General features: G+C 36.0%; 1 protein-coding gene across 2 annotated transcripts in view; it reads left to right on the top strand.

Annotated features, from left to right (window-relative positions):
• The window catches only part of PAPD4 (PAP associated domain containing 4), a 43,203-nt gene that overhangs the window by 18,761 nt on the left and 5,637 nt on the right, over positions 1-18,805 (top strand). For both annotated transcript variants that reach the window (XM_009706742.1, XM_009706743.1), the window contains exons 9-12: positions 728-856; positions 4,842-4,885; positions 11,660-11,796; positions 17,980-18,071. In XM_009706742.1, the coding sequence (XP_009705044.1) occupies positions 728-856; positions 4,842-4,885; positions 11,660-11,796; positions 17,980-18,071 (402 nt within the window). The remainder of the gene's footprint in view (positions 1-727; positions 857-4,841; positions 4,886-11,659; positions 11,797-17,979; positions 18,072-18,805) is intronic.

Below are 18,805 nucleotides of genomic sequence, written 5' to 3' on the forward strand. Positions count from 1 at the left end.
AACAGATTGCTACCTTAATTAGAAGGCTATCTATATTCCCCAGAAATTCAGAAGATCATATCTGGAATATGACTATATTTATGTCTTGGTATAGTCTATGAAAAGCGTATGTCTTGGTTTATTGAGTTATTGTATCTAACATCTTATCTACATAAAAAGCTATTGACATAAAAACATATACCATACATAACATAAAAAGTTACTGCTGTCATTCTGAGGATGACAGGATCCTGAGGAATACTTAAGAATGAGCTCTGGGTCCTCCAACCAGGAGAATTCTTTTCCCTGCCCTCAAAGTTTATATAACCTAAATAAAACTTAAAAAAAAAAATAAAAAAAATAAAAAAAATCAGATGTGCTCTGTCCTGGCAGCAAGTTAATTCAGGGAAAATCAGTACAACGAACTGGAGAGAACTTAAAAATAGAATGTGACACTGCTGCATTGACTGATGCATCCAGTTTTGTCTTATCTGCAAGTTAGCTGGCATACCCCTTGTAATGTGTCTGTGGATCTTACTACTCAAAAGACTGTTTTCAAATGCAAATATTTTTTCTGATTTTTATAAGATGGTTAATAGTTGTAGAATAGCTAAGTAAATTCTATAAAATGGTTGCAAAAGTAACTGTAGAATACCAGAGTGTCATGTTGCTACTTGATCAACAATTGTTGTTTGATTGCTTTGTAGTTAAATGTGCTTTTTCTGAGTTGTATTTATTTTACTTGCAGTTGAGAATCGAGTTCGTCCATTAGTACTTGTTGTTAAGAAGTGGGCAAGTTTTCATGACATAAATGATGCCAGTCGTGGCACTTTAAGCAGCTATAGTCTTGTGTTGATGGTTTTGCACTATTTACAGAGTAAGTATTTTTTTTAACGTGTTGAAACTGTCCCTTTTAAGTTCATATTTGTGTAGTTTTCCTCTTTAATAAAATTAAACACCAGCAGGAGTCATCTTCCACACAGAAAAATCTGAAAATAAAAATTTGAATTTCCTTAGTGCTATATTTTTCTTTAAGAAGTGGACCTCTTCTCTGGCAGCAGAGTTTCCACCTGTAAAAAGGTACCAAAAAAAATAAAGTCGATGTATCTGCAGGACACTGTGTAACTATAAAATAAACTCAAGCTCTAGCTAACAAAAATCTGACTTTTAGCAAAGAGAAAAACCTAAAAACTTAAATATAACAATTTCAGTGGGTTTTGGTAGGCTTGGTTTTGTTTTTGTTTTTTTTTCTTCGGTTGGGGCTTTTTTGTGTTGTGTTTTGGGTTTCTGGGTTTTTTTTTGGTTGTTTTTGTTTTTTTTTTTTTATGGGGGTGGGGGGGTTAGATTTTTTTCCAGGGATTATTGTCATCTTTAAGGTGACAGATGTTGAAGACCATTAGAAGTTGGAACATTTCACTGCCAGTGGCAGTATCTTTTCTTACAACTTCAATATATTGAAACTTTGAACATTTGTATGGAGCTGGAGGGCTTTACCTGAGAAACTAAGGATCCCTGTTGAGAATTGAAGAAATCCATGCAGTTGAGAAATGTTTTTGAGGAACAGATTGAAATGAGCTAATCCTCCTGTTTCTTTCATTCATTAGAGGAAGTCCATGTTTGTGACTTTTGTAGTTTGCAATTCTTGATTAAGACTTAAGGAGTCATTTAAGAAATCATTTAGCTCAATATGAGTTTCTTCGTTGTTTATTGGGAGATAGGTGGCTTCAGAAGGGAATGCAAGGACCACCTGAAGTCTACATCTTGTAGAGTAATGTGCCTGTTAGAAGTATTTTCTTAATTCCTGTCAGTTCATGTATAGACTGTGTATTTTGTAGAATGAATACAAACAGCATCTTTGTTTTAATTCTTTTTGTAATGTGCTGATTATTCTTGTTCGTGTTATTTTTAAAGACAACAAGTTCTTAACATTTTATGATTATATCTGTGGACAAATTGCATAGACTTTCATGTTAGACTTTTTTTCTGTGTCAATTTGTGTAGGTTTTAATTATTTTTTTTTTTAAATCAGGTAGAAACAATATTTAGCTCCTCTGACAGCTTGTTTGGCCTGGAACATAGATACTTGCTGTAGAGTGGATAGCCAACTATTTATTAGTTTCAAGATCACACTACACCCACTCTGTACTAGAGTGGAAAGCTTTTTATGATCATTAACTCAAGCTGGTGGCTTGCTTGAGCTGAACAGTCTGTGTAGTAGAGGACCTAGGAGGTCATTTTGTGTATTTGAGATCCAGTTGGCTGGGTTACTTTTGAATTCTTTGATGCCCATACTGTGTGCTTGTTGTTAATATACCAATCATGAGGACAATAGGACATAAGCTAGTCTATCCAGTGACTGTGGTTTTTTCCTCTATGTCTACTATGGTGGAATTCCATAAATTTCTTTGTTTTTGTGGAAAGAAAAATGTGGCCGAGTGTGACAACTCTGAAACCATACTGTGGATGACTGACTACTTCAGTGTAGATCCTTAATACACACTGGGGAGAGAGGGGAAAGAAAAAAAATCAATCAAACAAAAAAAATATTGATTTGGAGGAGATGAAATGACAATGAACTTAAAAATGCCAAAGAGATTATTACATCAAGACTGAAAATGTTGGGAACTACTGGATGTAAAGATTGCTATGCAAAGGTGAAGCACAGGCAGGGGAGGAGAAAAAGTATCTTTACATGATCTAGGAATTAGTGGCCATCTTAACAGTGGCTTCATAAGGATTTGATAGTCAGCATTACCCTTTTAATGGAAACAGACCTTTTCAGTTGGAAATTTATTCTCCAAATATATTTTCATTGTATCAGTTACTCTGCAGACTTGTATAGGGTGCAGCATGCAGCCATGGATAGCCAGTTACTGAGGTGTGCATAAAAGTAATACACAAAAGGGAAGAGAGTAGGAGTTACAAGGAAGTATAAATATGTAGGCTTGCCACAATGTTAGCAACCCTGCAAGCATGAGGGCATTTGCTGTAGACATCCATGGCAGCTGCCACGGCTGTCAGGGGCCGGGAGGGGGGAAGTTTAACTAATCTTTTTCATACAAAACTGTAATCGGTCAGCTGCCTAGGAAAGATCAGCAGTCCGCAAACCAAAAAGGATCGTTTTACCTGTGCTTCATCAGCCTTTTCTGCTAAAGGCGGCTGTCTGGACATGTATCTAGCACCAGCTGTTTAGGTCCTGATGTTTTATTCAAGCAGATTTTAGCCTTTTTTTTTTTTTTCCCATTTCTGCTGCATGAATGTGATGCTACTGAAAGTAGCTTGTGTCCCAGTCACAGAATTTCTAATAGAGCTTTTGTTGATGTTACTGGGGGGGAGGGGGGGAGATCCCTTTTGCAGTAAATAGTGTCCCTGTCTTCACTAGGTGAATTTCTTTCCTTTACTACTTAATCCATTTCCATATTATTATACTCCTGTGGATGTCTTTGCACCTCAGGTTAGTGTGGCTTGAGTTTATTTTGTAGATACGTCGGTGTCTTGTACATGAACTTTCCTCCAGGTAACAGGTCCAACTATATTGTACAGTAAGAAAAGGAAAACTCGTGATAATGCTAGTGGTCAGTGGTAACTTTTTTCTCCTTAGCTCCATCCTCTTACTACAGCATACAGACCCAGATAAAATATCTTCATTGCTTGTATTGCTCAGGTTTTGTTGCCTTTTATTTCAGTGTGTCAGAGAACTGGAAATTATCCAAGATCTTGCAGAAATAAGATGCTATTGCATATTTCTAAACACCCACAAACAAAATAAAAATATTATTAAAGCAGCTTTGATCATGTTCTTAGCAGTCCTGCTAGTTAATGTAGTATACTCTTTGAAGATATCCCAAGCACATTCTGAGAATTCTGCTGTTCTGATTCTTAGTCCCTAAGCAAAAAGGATTCTGTAACATCTCTTCCCCTGTAAGACCTTGTCTGAAGGGTGAATTAAGTCCCAAGTCAGTCCTGTGTGCTGAATTTAATTATCATTCTCTCTAGTGAATGATGTAGACCTGTTGTTTAAAAAAACTTGCTGAAGACATGATGTTAAAGCTTTAGTGTGAGGAGTGCTCTAAGTTCTATAGCTGCTCTAAGGCTTGAGTGGGATGTGAATATTTTTAGATATTTATTTGTTCTATCTTATTTGTAGGACCACCTAACCTGGGAGATAAGATTCCCCCCCCGCCCCGTTATTTGTATTGTGCAATAGATGGTCTCCTCATCTATGACTTTCATAAAAGTTTTAATTGTTTTGTTCATCTTGTGTTTGTTAGTATCACTAATGTCTACATAATCTTTATAACCTGTTTGACATTTAGTAGACCAGCTAACAATGTTAGATGGTATTTATGTATTTTATGGGATTTTGCTAGTGATGCCTACTAAGTGTGTTGGGCATCTTATCTTTAGGTTACTTTTGGAGACTCAGTATGTAATAACTGCAGCTGAAGAATGTGTACTTTTGCGGTATCTGGAGACTTCCTATGCTGTGATAGAATCATATTGTAATAGATGTAGGGGAAAAAAAATAAAAAAAGAGTAAAGCTCTGATTTTTTCCTTTAGGAAATCTAGGTGAGTTTCTTATAGCCATGAATTAACATGACTTTTAAAAGTGAAATCACACCCAGCTGCTGTAGAATTTTTCAGCTTCCCTTAGCTGAATTAACTCATTATACTACTATATACAAAATATAGGAACAGAAAGATTTGCTGAATAACTTCTGTTTTACAAAATGCATGGAAGTGAAGTTCCTGATAGATGTTTTTAAGGTGGAATTTCAGTCCAACCCTTTGGTGTAGTTGATATCATATTGTTTCCTGTGAATTACATGAATCACAGCAACTTTAAATTTTTTTTTTATAGCCCTACCTGAACCCATCCTTCCATCCCTCCAAAAAATTTACCCAGTAAGTGTTTCTTATGAATTTACTACCTCATATATATATATGAAGCTGTTTATCTAAAATACATGAATTATTAAATAACTCTAATAGATTAAGTTAAACACAGTGTGTAAGCCTGGTCATTGATACACCAAACATAAGTGTGAAAAAGGTTATTTGCTGCTTTTGATCATTTATTTAGTGAAAACAGTCTGTTATATATGAGATTTCACACAGAGTTGGAAATGAGTGCTAATGAGAGCTGCTGACCTAATTCTCTTTATGCTGGCCTGAAAATATCCCTGTGTCATCTATAACTTTCTGATTCTTACTTCTTAATACGTTAAGTAGTGTTTTTTCCATCCAACTGTGGTGTTTTAGAATTCCATACCTTCCCATAGCTGTGGAGTTGCTTGATATTTCTGGGTGCAGGGAGTGAACAATATGTGTTTACTAAGGAGACTTTTGAGACCTCACAAAATTTGGGCTTCAGTCCAACAAAACACCTTTTTGGGGCTTTGCTGTTACGTCCAGATCATACTCTGTTGATTTCCAGAGAACTCTCTGAATCAGTATGCTTTGATCCTCTGCAGAATTAGAACTGTAATTAGTGAGACTTAATCTAAGGAAGATTACCTAGAATTAAGAGCTACACTCCTAAATACTTGTCTGGGGAAAAAAGAACTATTGCTGAATAGTTCTATACTATAACTTACTTACAGAAATTCCTCAGCTCTGTCCTCTTTACCTTTCCTCTCACGTGTCACTTTTAAAATTTTTCTTCAGTCATAGTTGCCATAGTTCGGTGTCCCTGTCTATGTATGTTTTTTTATTGTTGCTAATAATTATGCTGAGGTAGTATCAGAAAGCCATTCTTTTGCATGTATTTCCTATAATGCTGAAATGAGAATATTTGATGACACTGTACATCAAGGAGTGTCAGCCACTTTGGGTAATTAGGATAATCGAGGTGCAGAAAAAAACTTTGAGCTACAGTACACTGCAGTCTTATTTCTGTTTTGTAAACCTGCTTAGGCATACCTGTGCTAAATTTTTATGGTTTTTATTTTTTCCTCTGAAATTTTTTATTGTACTATATACTTTGTAATTTCTTCTTCAGTGTTACTGCTTAAATTAATTTGAAGCTGTTTTTCCGTTTCTTGTACACTTAGCTTTATCTGATGGGTTTTTTGAATTGCTAGATTTGCAAATTATGTTTCCTTAAAGCTCATATGGTATAGTATTTTAAGTTTTGTGTAGCATGTAATTTAAAGAAAACAACTGTAAGAATTATTAACTTCTAGCTTCTTTGTAATAATAATGCAAGTGTTTATATTTGTAATGTTTGAACTGTGTAAAGGTCTTCAGAGCACAGCTGTTAATGGCTTAAATGATTAAAGCAGAAGTATACAATACCATAAGCTGAAAAATCTAATAAAATCTTGCATTTAGTACAAATTAATCTTGTGTATGTGAAAGTGGTAAGTCACTTGCAGATTCCTGTGTTTCTAGAACTGCTGTAAAAATAGCATTTTTTACTCTCTTTCAGTGTGGATTGTTTTTGTTGTTATCTTGCCTTTGGAGGATGGACTCAATTCTAGGATTGCTAATAAAATAAAAAGAATCTTTTGTACGTGCTAACTATAAAACCAAATCAAAACTGTGGATTAAGATTTTTAAAAAAGATGCTATAAATTTGCAAATATATTTTTTGGTCTGCTGTTTCCATTAGGAATATAATTAAGTGTTTAAAAATTGTGGAAGTTATAATTTCTGAATACTGATATTGCAAAGAAATTTAAAATGAAAATGAGAAATACACCAAAACAATTCTAGTCTTGTAGCTTGCAGTAACAATTACAAAGCACAAGCAAGTATCTGTATCCAAAGAAACCATATGTTTTTCTTGCGGTTGTAGCTGGTCAAAGCTGTGTCTTCATCCTAATACTACACATAAATACTGCTTCTGCCCTTCTGAAACAAACCACCCTACCTACAATTTTTCAAAATCAGATCTGCAGCTCTTTCTGCAGCCTGACAATACTTTTGCACTTTGAAGGAAACTGCCTATTTTAAATTGTAGGTGACATGTGAAAGAGACATGCTTACCTTGAGTGAGAAACAAGAGGCAGATTCTGTGACTTGGTATATCCCTACTGCAGATGCAAAGGATGAGAAGTCCTGGAAAGCCACCAGATGTGCCTATATGTGCATTCTGTTGCTGTGGGGGACTCTCCAGCTGGCACTGAGCTGATGTGTTTTGCAACCACTAGTTTAGAGCGAGTATTGGACCATATGAGATGTGGGGTTGGATTGCGGGGTTTCCTGCCTCTCCAGCCAGATGGGGTAGATGAGAGTAGCCCACAGAATGTATTGATCAGTTCTGAAGTCTGTATAGAATTTGCCTCCAAGTCAGGACTTTTACAGATGAGCTCTGGAGAACCTGTGGTAGCTTAGGCCACTGTGGCTTCTGGTTGTTTTGCCTGCCTGTGTGTTTCCAGAGGTGAACATTGCTGCAACTGGGAATCAGAATGGAACATGTGCCTGAGTCTCCAATGTTCAGAGCAACCTGGCATCTTAGCTTAAATCCAGATGGAGGTGGGTCTCCATAGTGGTCTGGATTGTGAACTTCATGGACTCTAGCATGAGCACGTTTTTGTTTCTGCTGCCTCAGCTTCACAAACAGTCATATCTTGCAAAGGGTGGGGCAGAAGATGGGATGGTGCTTACTGTAGCTCCTTCATGCAGGGGAGTCAGTCCTTGGATAGACACAATTTGCTTCACTCTGAGTTGCATTTTTTAAAAGTATAAGCATTAGTTAAATGTTCATTTAACTAATGAACTTCATGAGACTGGGGAAGGGATTTTATGTATATGAATATAGATAGATATCAAAAATGGCAAGGTACTATGCCGATGTTACCACTGTGAACTTTTTTGAGGGAAGAATCTTATACAGTCAGAGTTAAACTCATTACACATCAAGACAGTCAAACGTATAGATTTTTTTTTTTTGTACACTTGTGTTCCTTTCCACTGTGGAAGGTGGAATGAGAATATGTGTAAGCATAATGTAGCTTGAACATGAAGCGTGTTGTTGAATGCTGGTGTTTCCTTGAGAAATCAGCCAACTGAGGTGAAGATTAGAGATCTAGCAAAAAAGGAAAAAGACTTTGGAGTCCCATTTTCTGGGGCATTTTGAAATAATGGTTAGCTCATTTATACTTGTTGCTCAATCAGAGCCTGAATTTCTCTTCCATTTCATAAGATGAGGCATGAGGCAAAGACACAGCAAGCAAATTAGGGACTAGTTTTAAAAGAAGCTGAATGTTTTGCCTTCTAGAGCAAGTTAAGAAGGGAAAGCTTACAGGGAAGGCCTACTTGAAACTAAGCTAGTTTGAAGGATGCTTTGTAATTCTGTTTTGTTACCAGCCTCCCTTACATGTAGAATCTATAAGCTGTACCTTGTTCTGTTTATCTGGTTATTCCCGGAGCCCCTCTGACAGGAAGAAAAGTAGTGTTATCCCTGCTTTACAATAGGTGAATGGAGGTGGGTTAAGGCTAATGGATTTTCATGGGTTGTCTGTAGCAAAGCAGAAATTTGACCCTAGGTATCCTGTGACTGGTCTGACCTCTTGTTCACTGGACAGTAAGTGATTGTTTTGTTAAGAAATTAAACAAATTACATAGTTGGTTATTGATATATTGAATATTAGTATATCTTGACAGAAGTTTTCATTAAATTTTCCCCATACCCAATTTTAAGTAATAATTAATTTGGTTTTACATGTAAAACTTTATAATCTGGTAATAGCAATTTCTTCCATAACAAATTTTCTCAATTTCAGAAAGATGAAACACTTTTTTTTCCTATGTGTGGTAATCAGCAGCTTGCCGTGTTTAAAAAAAAAAAAAATTGCCTAACAGTATCAGAAACATGTGATTAATAGTTTGCTTTAGTTAGTGTAAAAAAAAAAAAAAATTCTTTGTTTCTTCCAGAAAAATAGTTTCAACCATGCTTTCTGTTGTGCAATACTTAGTTGTCTTTTAAGAGTCATTTTCATAGTGGTATAACCACTAAAGCAAGTGGAGATGGGAATTAATTAGACATGTGTCTCTTAAACTGGGTGACTGGGTTTTTTAATGGTTTGCTGCTATAGACAGTAACTTGCATTTTTACTAGAGCACTTGTGTAGAATAATATGTGTTTATTTTTTGAAGGTAAATGCCTTTTTAAGTAAGGAAAATTTTGATTTGCCTAACCTTTGAGGCAAGTGTACTTAATATACATGGTAAAACTTGGACCTGCAGGTTTCATTAAAGTGAACTTCCTCTTGAAAAAAAAAAATTAAACATTGTAATTTTAGATTGCAGAATTAAAGAGTTTTAATCCTAATTACTAGATGAAGATTTAGAAGATTGCCTTCTAGTGCAGGTTAGGAATTTTATCTCTTCTGCCATGGGTGGGAATCTTTGGAATGTAGTATGTTTCCTGGTCCTCAAATGAGGAGTCTTTCAGTTTTATCATTGCTGCTTACCTGACTTTTGATCAGTTGCAATCTTAGTGAAGAAACAGACAAGCTAAATATCCTGAAAAATGCCTTCATGTGGACTATGCTTCTTTGGATAAAGTTGTATTTGATATCCTTTTGCTTTTCCATTTTTTCTGGATGTAAGCATACACACAGAGGCACGCATGTATTCTTTTTTGCCATAAGTTTTATTACAACTATATCTGATATATTGTCTTTTGCTATTAGTATATCTGTTGATTTATTTTTTTCTTATTCAAATGATGTGTAAACACTAATAAAAATTAATTAGTTGTGATTAATATATAAAACATAAATAAAACGTACTTAGGGTCAAGATTGATAAGAAAATGCAACATCCTTTCTAAACTTGTAATAGTGCTAAAGAAAATAGCTTATTGTTATTCTGAAAAATAGTATCCCAAAATCTAACTTTTTAGCTGCTCAGGATGCCAGTCTCACTGATGGCCGATTTTTCTTGCAGTTGAGAAGTTCCCAGGCATTTGAACATTCAAAGCAAAAAAAAAAAAAAAAATTGTTCTCCTTTTCAAAAATGTCTGCTGCTGCCAAAAAGTTACTTACTAGTCTCAGTAGATGTCTGTTGTAGCAATTCATTGCATTTCTATTTTGTATTGTTTGGAGCTAAGCAGCCCTTGTTCTCATTCCTTTTTTTCTTCCTCTTTGCCTGTTTCCTCCTGAGCTGTTATACTGCTAATACTAAATTTGTTTGTTATAACTCTTCTACAGCTTTCTATGGGAATGGACAAGAGTTGACTTTCACTCTAGTACCTGTGTGGTTAACTTTAGAGATAAAACTGTATATACTCTATAACATAGGAGCAACTGTTCTCCTTTTACATCTTTATATGCTGCATATCTGCTTTTTATATCTGTCTGTCTCCATGTTTTTGGTGTGTTCTGTTGGATTGTAAGCTGTTAAATTCTGAGCTCTGCTAGCTATGATTATATTTTGTATGCAAAATTATATCATGTGAGAACAAGACTTTAAATTTTTCATAGCTGGAATAATGGCCTTTTTTCCCAGAAGGTGTTGCCTGAGGTTCCAGGAAGTTTTGCTAGAACTGGCAAAAGAGGATGGGAGTCCCAAACTTTCCAGTCCTACTGGCTTTACTGCTAACCATGCTTTTCCTCAGAGAAGGCACTGCCAGCTGTGAACATGGAAGTAGTATTATAGTGTGTAGTGCTTCCAGTGATATTCTAGTACTGTAAAGTTTGAGTCATGCCTGATACTGCTCTTTAAAATAACAAAGGAGTGGGAGGGGAGTAATGACTGAATAGGCCCCTAAATATTCATAGGTGTATTTATGTGAATGTAAAACTTGCTCTTGTCTATCTTGGGTTCATTTTCCTTAAAATACACAACATTGCTGTAAAATGTAGTATCCTGATATTACCAAGTTTTAAAAATTGTTTCTCTAGCAAGAGAAGATATGTTCTCCTCCATGTACCCCAGTCTCTCAGAAGAACCTAAAGGATGCAATGGACACCAAAACACTATAGCAGATCTAAACCATGTAAATTTAGTCTTGTGTAGATTCCTTTTTAAGCTGGCAGTAGTGACTTTTGTCTATAGCAAACCTGACTCTTTCTCCCTCCCCACAAGGAAAAGCATACTTCAGCTTTAATGCTGTATTCTGTGTATTCAGGTCCTTTGTATAACTTTTTTTTTTTTTATTCTTTCAGATAGGTTGGCTAGAGGAGGTGCTGCTGCAGTCTGTGAACTCATTATGTGGGAGGATGCAGGTTCATATTAGAGCCAGTGGGTTTCATATGCAATTTTAACTCTATGCTGTGGGAAAAATAAGTCAGGCCTTCCTTTTGGATTGTTTCGGTACCACAGTTATGGGAACTTGGAGATAAGTGCATTAGTTTCACCTACCCTATCTCGGTTCAACTGCAGCCAGCTCAGTGCAGGCTGCCTTACTCAGCTTCTGCTTACGTGGTTTTACTAGCACGTAAACAGAAGTCCAGTTCAAAGATTCTCCCATGTTAAAGTTCCTCAGCAAACAGAAGGCAAGGGATGGTCTTGGATGTTCCTGTGCAAGATGATTCTACCTGAGTTCAGGGGAAGTAACTAGTATCCAACAGAGGAGCACAAGAGAAATAGAGTCCTTTGCTTGCAAGTTATCCTTGAACTTCTAATAAGCAAATGATACGCAGGTTTTTTATTGTGGAAAAAAATGCACCTAGATTAAATTAAGGCTCTGTGTGAGTATATATATACTCTCTGGTTTTATTTTGACAGGAATCTTTTGATCCTACTATGCAGTTGCATCTTGTTCATCAAACTCCATGTACCATTCCTGCATACCTCTCAAAAAACGGATCAAGCCTTGGAGATTTGCTAATAGGCTTCTTCAAATATTATGCCACAGAATTTGAGTAAGTAATAACCTCATCTTAGTGTTTTAGACTATGCAAAACTTTGATTCCATCTATTTAATATATCAACACTTTATAACCCTTGAAGAGAAAGTATAGCAGTAATGCCGGAGTGGTAGCTGACAGAGAGGAAATGGGTGAAAAAACTAAAGGACAATAGGAATGCAGTCTGACATCTTTTGCTTAGCCAAGCATCCTATCCTGTAAAATAGCTGCCAGAAGTTAGAGAGCTTTGTCCTTTAAAAATAGCTGGGTTTTGTTATATTACACTATTCTAAAATAGCCTATCAATGTGTGAGAAAGCAAGATGTATTCTTCTTAGTTGCAGTTTAAGGTGTTGATTGTGATATGAATTATTTGGACCTTAATGGTTGCACTTTTCTGTCACCCTGAGTCAAGGGAGGTAACTGACCGGGTGGCTCTTTACTTTGACTATACCATACAACAGTATAGGCCACGCCTAGTGAATAATTCTCCCATATATAGTTGGCTTGCTGACCTTGTTGGTTTACTAGAATCTAAGTTTAAATTTGGCATCTGGACTTTCTTGTAGAAGAGAAAGAGAAGCTAAAGTTGAGAGCATCTGTGAAAGCTGTAGATTACAAACACTTTGCCAAATTGTCACTTGAGAAATTCTTAGGAAAAGTGCTTGTCCATATAGAATATCAAATGGTTGCACTTCAGTAAGATTAAAGATCTTCTAAAGAGCTTGTTTCTGAGGCAGTTGGTTCATACATGTTGCTGTCCTGTATATGTGCATCATATCCATTTCCTGGAAGGAGAACAAAATATGTAACTACTGGATACTCATAATTTTTGAAGTGTTCATATTTAGCTTCAATGTAAGAAATGAACAATCATGAAATTCTTAAAAGAAATCGTCACTGGAGTGTTTACCACATGTGGAATATGTAAGCTAAATCCATATGGCCTGTGGCAATTCATCAACTAATTGTACTTTGTGCATGCTTAAGCCTGATTCTGAGAGATTTTCACATAAAAGATTTTCCTTCAGCGATCTCTGTAAATAAGGGAATCGTCTTTTGTCCTAAAAGTTTCTCCTGAATACCTGCCTTTTCAACTGGCAAGGTACTGTTTGCTAAACGGGTAAATCAGAAGACACTGCTAGAGGATATCCTGAAGTTCCTAATAAGGGACACTAGATGCATCCTTTACTGCTTGTCTGTACAATGACCTGTTAATCTTCTCATATAGGAAAGTACTTCTTTTCCACTAAGGAAGAAGTTTCTGGTTTGCCTGTGCAAACTAGTGGAGAAGATCTTGAGCAAATGCAGGAAAAATACCTAATTTGACTTTTCTGGTTTGGGTGCTTGTGACAATAGTCGAGCAGATTTCTGCATAAGTCTGTAGCTGGTCCAGAAAGACTCTTTTTTTTGTCTGCTGTTAGACATGTAGAATATACTAAGAAGTATGACAACTAAAAATGCTGCAATATCAGTACTTGAACTGATGGTAATCCCTGAATTTTAATTTTTGTGATGATCATAAATGAGGAAAAAATGTTACTAAAATTTACTCGGAGAGGCACAGGGGAGCTTCTGGTTAAAATAAAGCTTGAAAAAGTGCACAATGAAGATAGGATAGTTGCTGACGTCAAGGGAAAAAAAGATTTTAAAAAAAAAAAAATATCTGGCTTGTTTTTCCAGTGTTAAGTACCTCTTAAGTATTTAAATATTTGAGTGGTAATATTCTGTTATAAAATAGCCATTAGAATTCCTGTGTTAAAAATGTTACATAGCTGAGAAGTCATATCAGGAAATGATGCACCTAATGCAGCAACCTATATTATTTTTAACTCTTCCTGCTACAGAAATAAAATGTAGTCAGCTGTACTGTTTACTTGACCATCTGTGTATCCCTGATAACTGTAAGTCTTGTTTGAAAGGAGCAGGGTGTGTATCTCAAATACTAAAATTCCATATAGTTTCATAAAACCTGGTAATTGGCTGGAGAAGAGAAACCCAAATAAATGCCTATGTGGGGGAAAAGGCAGGCAGAACATTGTGTTTAAACATTTTTATGTGTGTGATAGCCAGCCAAAGAGAGCAAGTATAGTGTCACACTATCCCCAGTATCTGTTATCTTTGCTTTGAGGTTGCTGATGGAAGCAACATTATAGGTAGAAATGAGGATAAGAGTTAAATACACACAACACAGGGCTGTGTTAGTTCTGCCTTTCATAGAACAACTAATATTTTATTCCTGAATGTGTTGAATATTTTCATTGCTCTAATCAGTGTTTTTTTCAGTGTTTGCTTTCCCTGTAAAACATTTACTAGTGTTTTTATGCTCAGGAATTTTGAGATTATATTTCAGGTACCACGACTATTATGTTAGGTCACGTTTAGACGACTTGTCCTGTGACAGTGACTTTTCACTACTGAACCGTAATGCATTTGATGAGAAGATTACCAAAGTGAATACTACTTCAGTTCTCATAGAAGTGACTTTTGTAGATTTCTATCTATGGATTAGGACACCACACTACCAGGTTTGGTACACAGGATCTGTTTTGGTGAAAGAACAGCATGCAGTCAAGAATGATCAGATCATGTGTGAAGATCGTAATTTTGGACAGAATGAATCATTGACGCCACCTGCCTGGAATGCTTAACTAATCAACTATTTTACACGTATTGGTCAGGAAAATGAAGAGAAGATGGAGATACATTATTTTAAACTTCCCCCTCAGTCTAGCAAAGGCCAGTAGGTATTTCAGTTAAAATTAATATTTTATTTTACTTGATGTAGTGAATAATATTTCAGGGCAGGATGGGCCCAAAGAGTAGGGTACAAAGGAAGAAACAGGAGTGGCACAAAAGCAGAAACAGGCGCCTTGCATGCTGTACAGCCATGAATAAGTTCATCTCCTTGTGCTGTGGGGTTTTTCCCTGTATGCTTTTAATCTGCTTTGTATATTTAGACTATAAGCTGTTTCAGAAAATTGCTGATTACCATGTATTTATGTAGTGCCTATTCCACAGTCCTGCTCTGGGATTTTCAGTGTGTCCGTAGAAGTAATTTTTATCCCCCTTCATAAGTTACCAGAGATGTGATTTGGAAATTGCTGCATGTATTGGATTTATACATTACATATGGCAAAGCTTGATTCACTGACATGGTTGTATAATTAGCTTGCCATAAGCATTCAATTCTGTGTAATGTTTCTCATGATACAGCTGGGTAAAAGTATGCTTCTAACTTCATTTTAACTTTTAAGTATTTCAAGCTATCAAAGGTCTGCTGATCATGCAGTGAATGCAACCAAGTGAAAAATATATGGAGATGTTCTCAAAAGAAGGTATTTGGAAATTGGTCCGTGTTTACCAGGCCCTCTGAAGAGCGTGTCTGATTTCATTTCTGCAGCTGCTGTGAGTGAAGGCAGCAGGTTTTCACTTGGCTGTCTCTTTACAAAGTGAGACCTTGAAGCAAGGCCTTGCTACCCTGAAGTTACTGCTAGGGAACCTAGAAATTGTCCTTTGGGACTGGACTTGTCTTAAATGTATTGTTTCAAGTTAATGTAGCAGTTGTTTAAGATCATTCACTAAATTGTATTTGGTGGACATGATAAAAGAGTGGTTACGTTACTGTGACAAAATGCAGTTGGTCACACCTTTCTTCAGGGTACAATTGGTCAGGTAATAAAGGGATCATTTTTTAATAGTATATAGTATATTTTATGTTCAATATAGTAGTATATTGAATTAAATATTCTTGCAACTTGTTGTAGTGTGTTTAGGCAAGTGGCTTTGGCTTATAAGAACACTCTGGAAAAGATAAGTTTTTTTAATCTACTTGTAGTATATTCATACACACTTACACCTGGAAATACCTGGTCTTTTTCTTTCAAATTCTTGCCGTCTCCTTGACGAGCACATACTTAATGTGGGCAGTGACACCAGAAATAACTGATAATTGAAACAGCTGTTTAAATTGTTATTGTTAACTTATGGATTGAAAGTGTGTATGCAGAGAGTACTTGCTTTGTGTTCACAATAATGAAGTTACAATGTGCAAGCCAAAATGGTTAAAATTGATACACAAATCATTTGCTATTGGCAATTCATTTTTAATTCAGGCTGATTTTGGTACTAAGGTAGGGGTAGTGAAGGTTTAGTAAGATTATTAGATAAAGTAGTTGTTTTCAAGTTTAAATAGCTGGAAATCTCACTTTTTTGTTGCTTTTTGCTAAACCAGTGTATTATAAAAGCATTTATTTTTTGCTGAAGAATCAAGCCAAGTATAACCTAGAGAAAAAGAAGTCATGAGAAGAATTACATGTTTGAAGTGAAACAATACTGCCTGCTTTAACCAAACACAGATCAAATACTTTGTTGCATGACTGTCCCCATTGCCCCCACCTGGATCTCTGATTTTTAAATAAGCTTTTAGAAAAATCGGCAGAGTTGGACTGTCTGCTTCTGCTTGTGACCAATGCTCTGGAGCTGCAGGTTAAGCTTCTTTGATGCTCTAGTCACATGCTTTTTTTCTCTTGTCTTTTTTTGTGTTTGGGGTGTGGTTTTGGGTTTGGTTTTTTTGAGCAATTCCTCTGAATTTCTTGTTAAGCTTGTGTTGATGGTGGTTTATTAAAAAGAGATGATAGGAAAGTGTTTGGCGCTTCACAATATCTCTAATTCTTGCAAAAGTTGTCTACTATAGAAATTAAAGAGAGGGAGAGTGATGGATTAGAATGAAAGCTTTAGTTTGCATTGAATGCTAGAAATGATCATCACCTGTACTGATTTTCTAAAGAATATATCAAGAGGAAACTAAATATACACTGCAGTGGGTGAATAAGTAATCTGGGGTATCCTAAACTATGCTTCATACGCTGTGTCCTGCACTTTTTTGAAATAGGCCGTATTCATATTCTTAAATAGAAGAATAGTGTACATGTTTTATAGAAGTACAGTTATTCAAACATTTGACTTTGTAAGTGGTTTTAATCATGTGTTCTATCCAGGATAATTCATAGAATTATAGGCATGGATTTTTAGCCAGTGTAAACTGTCTTATCACCACTGACTTAATGGAGTTACGACAGCTGATCTGTGGCCTAGGGAGCACAGAGTTCTTCCAAATTTAACTGATGAATTATAGACTGTTTTTTGATTTACAGTGGATATTTACAGATTTATTGAAAGTGGTTGATGCACCCAGCCAAGCTCTGCTCTCTTTGCCTTATGTCAAAAGATTGATTCAGTCCGAAGATCACTTCAGGTATACATAACAGCAGTACAGCTAGCAGCATGCACCCCAGCTATTTCTAAGCCTCATTTAGTCAGGGCATATGGTGACGCATTGTTGGTGATCCAGGTGTTTTGCTGATATGGTAGTTCCCCAGTTTACTTAAGAGCGGCTGAAAACTGGCTGGGTAGGTAAGAACATAAATCTGCAAGTGGTTGCTTTGGCTTCTATTACGTTTGGCATATTGTTGTGCCAAGCATTATAAAGATCATAAAGATGCTTGGCACGTCGTAAAGATTGCCCTGTAAACTGCCTGCTGTTCCTGTTTCAGAGTGATCATTTCGTATGGTTTTGTTATTGTAAAATTGTGTGCAGAAAGCAATAGAATATCTTTAAACGTGTATTTGAGTTGTTGCCCTATTGTTGCACTTGTAGGAGATCTAAAATTCAGCATGTACAAAGTGTTAGTGCTTTCTAATAATACGTTCCTTGCACCAGGAATGCTGACCTGTAAGCAAGCTATCTTTATATATCTTTATATTGTTGAATACTTTTTAAAATGGAACGCAGTATGTGACTTCATCTGCACTTAAACTCCTTACATTCCTTTTCTCCCAGCAGAAAAATCTGAAAGATAAATTTGAGGCTATAATTTCTTTTGAACTTAGAAATAAATGTAGGTGTCCATATTCAAGTTGACATTGGTTTTTTAAAAAATTATTCTGCTGTGTTACTCCTGGATACCTGTGGTGTTCTCTTTTGCAGATGTTTTCATAAACTTTTCTTGTTTCCTACCCATCACTTTTTACTCTTGTATACTGAATTATGAAGATTAGACTGTTAGACTAAATTACTCATTATTATAAAGTACTGTGTTATCCAGGCTTATGACATAGCAATTTGACAATTTTTTAGTGTAAATTGATATTACTAATAAGAATTAAAAGTTCTGCAAATTGTTCTCCTTTTCCCTAGTTGGAGCCGTCAAATGATTTCAGTTCGTGAGGCCAAAGCTATTCCAAGACCTGATGGTACTGAATGGAGAAACAAGTTTATTTGTGTAGAAGGTAAAATACAAAACTGCATTATCATTTTTAACTGTTAAGACACTAAATACATAAATATGTTAAGTAGACTTTACCTTGATTGTGTTTTAATAATGCACATGTGTAATATATTTATGTAGGAAATTAAGCTTAATGAATGTAAATAGTTTTGGAAACAGTCCTGCCAAAAACATTTGAGAAGGAAGCTTTAAGTTCTATAGTGTTTAAAAATAGTTCTCCTGACCTTTTCTTCAAGAGCACTCATTGCTCTGTTACTTTTGGAACAGGGATTAGGACTTTGACAAGGAATGGCCTTATGACAGTAGTGTGCATTTTCATGTTCTGTAAAAAGTCATCAGTTTTGCCAAGATTGAGCTTCTGATGAAACACAGCAGGCACATACTGAGATTACTTTCTAAAGAATATTCTTTATTCTAGAAATGCTCTGACATGTCAGGTCCTAGCAGTGACTAGATTATGCATATGTTGATCCCCTTGTGGCTAATATTTCTGGCTGGCTTGTGAATGTACAGTTTCTCCAGAGACTGTATGACACCCTCTGGAACTGGAGGGTAAACCCAGACTACCTTTCAGAGTTGCGGGTCTAAGCCTTAGTGCAGGCTGAACTGGGAATCAGCACTATACAGGTAACCTGCTTCATGTGCTCTTGATGCCTTTCAACTGCTGTGGGAAATCTATGTGAAGAAGGTGAACAGTTAGCATGGGTGGGAGAAGAAGCTTGGACCAGGGAAAGA

Source organism: Cariama cristata, unplaced genomic scaffold, assembly GCF_000690535.1.
Source record: "Cariama cristata isolate BGI_N322 unplaced genomic scaffold, ASM69053v1 scaffold21238, whole genome shotgun sequence".
NCBI lineage: Eukaryota > Metazoa > Chordata > Aves > Cariamiformes > Cariamidae > Cariama > Cariama cristata.